The sequence below is a fragment of the Spathaspora passalidarum genome, assembly GCF_000223485.1.
Source record: "Spathaspora passalidarum NRRL Y-27907 unplaced genomic scaffold SPAPAscaffold_8, whole genome shotgun sequence".
Taxonomy (NCBI): domain Eukaryota; kingdom Fungi; phylum Ascomycota; class Pichiomycetes; order Serinales; family Debaryomycetaceae; genus Spathaspora; species Spathaspora passalidarum.
Window position 1 is genome coordinate 847,673 of NW_006767432.1, and position 4,105 is coordinate 851,777.

The 4,105-nt window shown below is 43.5% G+C and overlaps 2 protein-coding genes across 2 annotated transcripts; one reads left to right on the forward strand and one right to left on the reverse strand. All coding sequences in view use genetic code 12, as the record gives it.

Annotated features, from left to right (window-relative positions):
• Nucleotides 1–125: 125 nt before the first annotated feature.
• On the forward strand, nucleotides 126–1,068 carry SPAPADRAFT_69055 (uncharacterized protein; the record flags this gene model as incomplete). Its single annotated transcript, XM_007377947.1, has 1 exon — nucleotides 126–1,068. The coding sequence occupies one exon, from the start codon at nucleotides 133–135 to the stop codon at nucleotides 1,066–1,068; it is 936 nt and encodes a 311-aa protein (XP_007378009.1).
• Nucleotides 1,069–2,208: 1,140 nt separating this feature from the next.
• SPAPADRAFT_144684 (uncharacterized protein) lies at nucleotides 2,209–2,688 on the reverse strand (the record flags this gene model as incomplete). The annotated part of the gene is made up of 1 exon (XM_007377948.1): nucleotides 2,209–2,688. The coding sequence occupies one exon, from the start codon at nucleotides 2,686–2,688 to the stop codon at nucleotides 2,209–2,211; it is 480 nt and encodes a 159-aa protein (XP_007378010.1).
• Between the last annotated feature and the right edge of the window lie 1,417 nt (nucleotides 2,689–4,105).

Genomic DNA, 4,105 nt, shown 5'->3' on the forward strand with positions numbered 1-4,105 from the left:
GAATGTATGGATAACTCAAGTGACTATGACCCATGTGAAGAAAGAATCAGAGTCAGCAAGTGTTTACCCAAACAAGTGGCCCAACTTATAATAGTATCAAGGTGAGCAAGTGTCAAAATTGTTGTGATTCAAATGATAGGCATTCTTGAGCCACATATAGTTGACTTGGTGAACAACGTCCATTGTGCTACAGAAACCCAATTTAAGGAACTTCAATTTGGAACTGAGCAAGCGCCAGCACCGAAGAAGTTTCGATCATGGACTGCAGAAGAAAGACTTGACCACTTTGCATTGCAATTTGAACCGGAGGAATGGTTGGAGGAGCTAATTGACAATGGAGCCAAGTATTTGAAGTACCCATTGACCCATATGGATGCACTACCAGAGTCAGAATACATCTGCACAAAGTGTTGCAGAAAGCATGTTAAAGAGTGCAAGAGAGGTGGGTTCAAGGCATTACTAGTGTTGAAATGGATACTCGACGACATAACTTATGATGATATCAAGGACATGAAAGTGAATGGTTGGGGTGATGAGATATATCAGTGGGCACAGAATCATAATTTAAAGCATCTTTACGACACATACTTGGATAAAGTGGAACAATTTACGAACTGTTTGCGGGTTCCGTCTTTGTTTCTGGTTGACGATTATGGTAACCAACTTGACCACTTACGAAAGTTCTTGCGTCATCCGTTCTTTTTGAATGAATATTTGTTAGAAGACCCCATTCCAACGGAAGATGCAGGAATATACGAGAAGGCTCAGAGATACGGTGAAGAGTACATGCATGCAGATACAAGGAAATTGATTCAAATGTCGCAGTTTCATAATAATTATTGTCGGCAATGCGGAAATTCAAAACATAGTGGCGAGTGCCGGTATTCCCAAGCCATAGAGTTGTTCTATATAATCTTTTGCATTCCAGCTTTCAGGGATCTTCGAAGATCAAGGCAACTTGGTTTGACGATTAATTACTTCCCCCACTGGCTTGATGCAATAAGCAAGAACGGACATCATATTTGTATACTAAATGACATTTTGGGCCGAGATCGAGTATGGGACTAATACCGTGAAGATACAACAGTAGTTAAGTAAATATATATATGAATGGATAGTTTGTTATATTTGGTCAGGCAGATATGCCATAACTGTAAGAACTAGCCAAGAGTTGGAGAGTAAGCGATGGATAGAAGAATTTCTGGAGAATTACAAGGGCAGAAGGGAGTGTGGAGTAGGTAAGTGGCGGTGGTGCGATCAACGACGTAAGCAGTGGGAGATGGCATTCGATCAAAGGTAATACAAGCTGATCAAGGGAGCAACAGCAATGAGTAGACATGGGAGTTGCTCGAAGAGAGAGCAGAATCTAGCAACCCATACAACATGAATGTGTAAGACGGATGTACAAGATAGCGGGTAGTATTTTGTAGGTTGGACAGTGGGCGTAGTAACACTTAGTAACATATAGTATATTGGTATTTGTGCTAGAAATGGGAAGAGAAAATACTAGTATATATTTTGTAGCAAGATTAGTAAATTTTATAGCAATGTAGGTATGATAATATATATATTAGATATAATTTGTAGGAAAGTGAGAATAAACATAGGAGATATTGTGTGCAGGAGAATGTTGGTAGCGCGGTTACTATTATATGCAGGACACGAAGGTCAGTCATGGAGACGGGAGTCAATGACAGGAAGATGGAGAGAGAACACTAGTTTCTAATGCTCATGGTGATGAGTGCATAGATGCAATATGTCAACAATACTAATCTAGGTTATTTCAGCAAAGTAAATGAGTGATAGTCGACTCATTTTTTATACTAGCTGTTAGCATATTTCGGAGAACCGAGCACCGGAAGTGGATGTTGTTAATGGACACATTAGCATTTGGGGTTGCAGACAAGTGGTAGTAGACACTGTTGTGTTAGTAGTGTACAATGATTTGCGAAGCTGAGACCGGAAGTAGGACTGCTTCTAGAATATAATAAGTTCGTGCGCCGCAGGATACACGATAGTATAGTTAAGACAACGAGTGGATATATTGTATAGAGCAATGAGATTAAATTGTTGGGGTAGATAATTGGAAGGAGATATTGTAAGATATGAGTAGAGCGGGTATTTAGCAGAGGGTGATACAGTTGTTACGTAGCAGGCAATTGGAACGAGAGATTTTGACAATGGGGTGGCAGAGTCAGCTTACAGATATTAGAGTATAAACACCAGAGTAGGAGATGTAGATAAGTAGAGAATAAGAGAGCAGAGTAGTGTCAAGTTGTGAGTACACAACAGGTGAAATGCTGATAGGATGATGTAGTTATTGTCGAAGGTGACTATAATATTGGGGGACAGCGAAGTAGAGTAGGGGAAAATAAGACAAGCAGCAGATGGAATATTATGCGGCAGTAAATGTAAAGCAAATATTGGTATACAGAGATGGATTGACAGAGGCGAAACATAAGAGTAACAAGGAGAGAATAGAGACACATTAGAATGGAGAACCGAGCACAGATAGCAGAGGCGGGCGATGTGAGACGAGACATAGCAGGACAGTAATAAAAACACGCGGAACGGATGTTCTTGGAGTATTTCATGGAAGGCAAATATAGATTTGAGCAGCAATTGATCGAAAGATACAATTTCACAAGGAGAGGTAGGATGAGAGTAGAAACAAGGGAGTAGAAACATGAGAGCAACAGCATGAGCGTTTCAAGGACACAGTGGTAAGAACAGAGTAGTAACGAGAATATGCAGGCAAGTAAGAGACCGAAATATCAGAGCGGCGAAGGTGGTTAGCAAACACACGCAGATAGGAGTACCCAGATCAGAGAGCCCCCAAAGATTAGATACGGAACGGATGTTGTTGGATATTTTGGGCGAAGGCAAATATATTGTTGGGCCGAAGGCGAGAGGCATAGAGAGTAGATTGTAGAGCCGCAGGCGAGAAGCGTAGGAAAACAGATTGTGGGCGGAAGGCTCAAAGCATCAGAAAACGGATTCTAGAGCCGAAGGCTCAAAGCATAGACATTTCATTCTGGAGCCGATGGCGCGAGGTATCAAGAATTAGATTCTAGAGCCGCAGGCGAGAAGCATCGGCAATTCGATACTGTAGCCGCAGGCTAGAAGCATAGGAAACATCAGTGGACACCCCCATACAGGATGTGGGAACACCCCCATACAGGGGTACTCTCTTATGTTGCGGGTAGGATGTTCTGGGGTACTCTCTTATGTTGCGGGTAGGATGTTCTGGGGTACTCTCTTATGTTGCGGGTAGGATGTTCTGGGGTACTCTCTTATGTTGCGGGTAGGATGTTCTGGGGTACTCTCTTATGTTGCGGGTAGGATGTTCTGGGGTACTCTCTTATGTTGCGGGTAGGATGTTCTGGGGTACTCTCTTATGTTGCGGGTAGGATGTTCTGGGGTACTCTCTTATGTTGCGGGTAGGATGTTCTGGGGTACTCTCTTATGTTGCGGGTAGGATGTTCTGGGGTACTCTCTTATGTTGCGGGTAGGATGTTCTGGGGTACTCTCTTATGTTGCGGGTAGGATGTTCTGGGGTACTCTCTTATGTTGCGGGTAGGATGTTCTGGGGTACTCTCTTATGTTGCGGGTAGGATGTTCTGGGGTACTCTCTTATGTTGCGGGTAGGATGTTCTGGGGTACTCTCTTATGTTGCGGGTAGGATGTTCTGGGGTACTCTCTTATGTTGCGGGTAGGATGTTCTGGGGTACTCTCTTATGTTGCGGGTAGGATGTTCTGGGGTACTCTCTTATGTTGCGGGTAGGATGTTCTGGGGTACTCTCTTATGTTGCGGGTAGGATGTTCTGGGTTACTCTCTTATGTTGCGGGTAGGATGTTCTGGGGTACTCTCTTATGTTGCGGGTAGGATGTTCTGGGGTACTCTCTTATGTTGCGGGTAGGATGTTCTGGGGTACTCTCTTATGTTGCGGGTACTCTCTTATGTTGCGGGTAGGATGTTCTGGGGTACTCTCTTATGTTGCGGGTAGGATGTTCTGGGGTACTCTCTTATGTTGCGGGTAGGATGTTCTGGGGTACTCTCTTATGTTGCGGGTAGGATGTTCTGGGGTACGTGGTCCCCGTACGA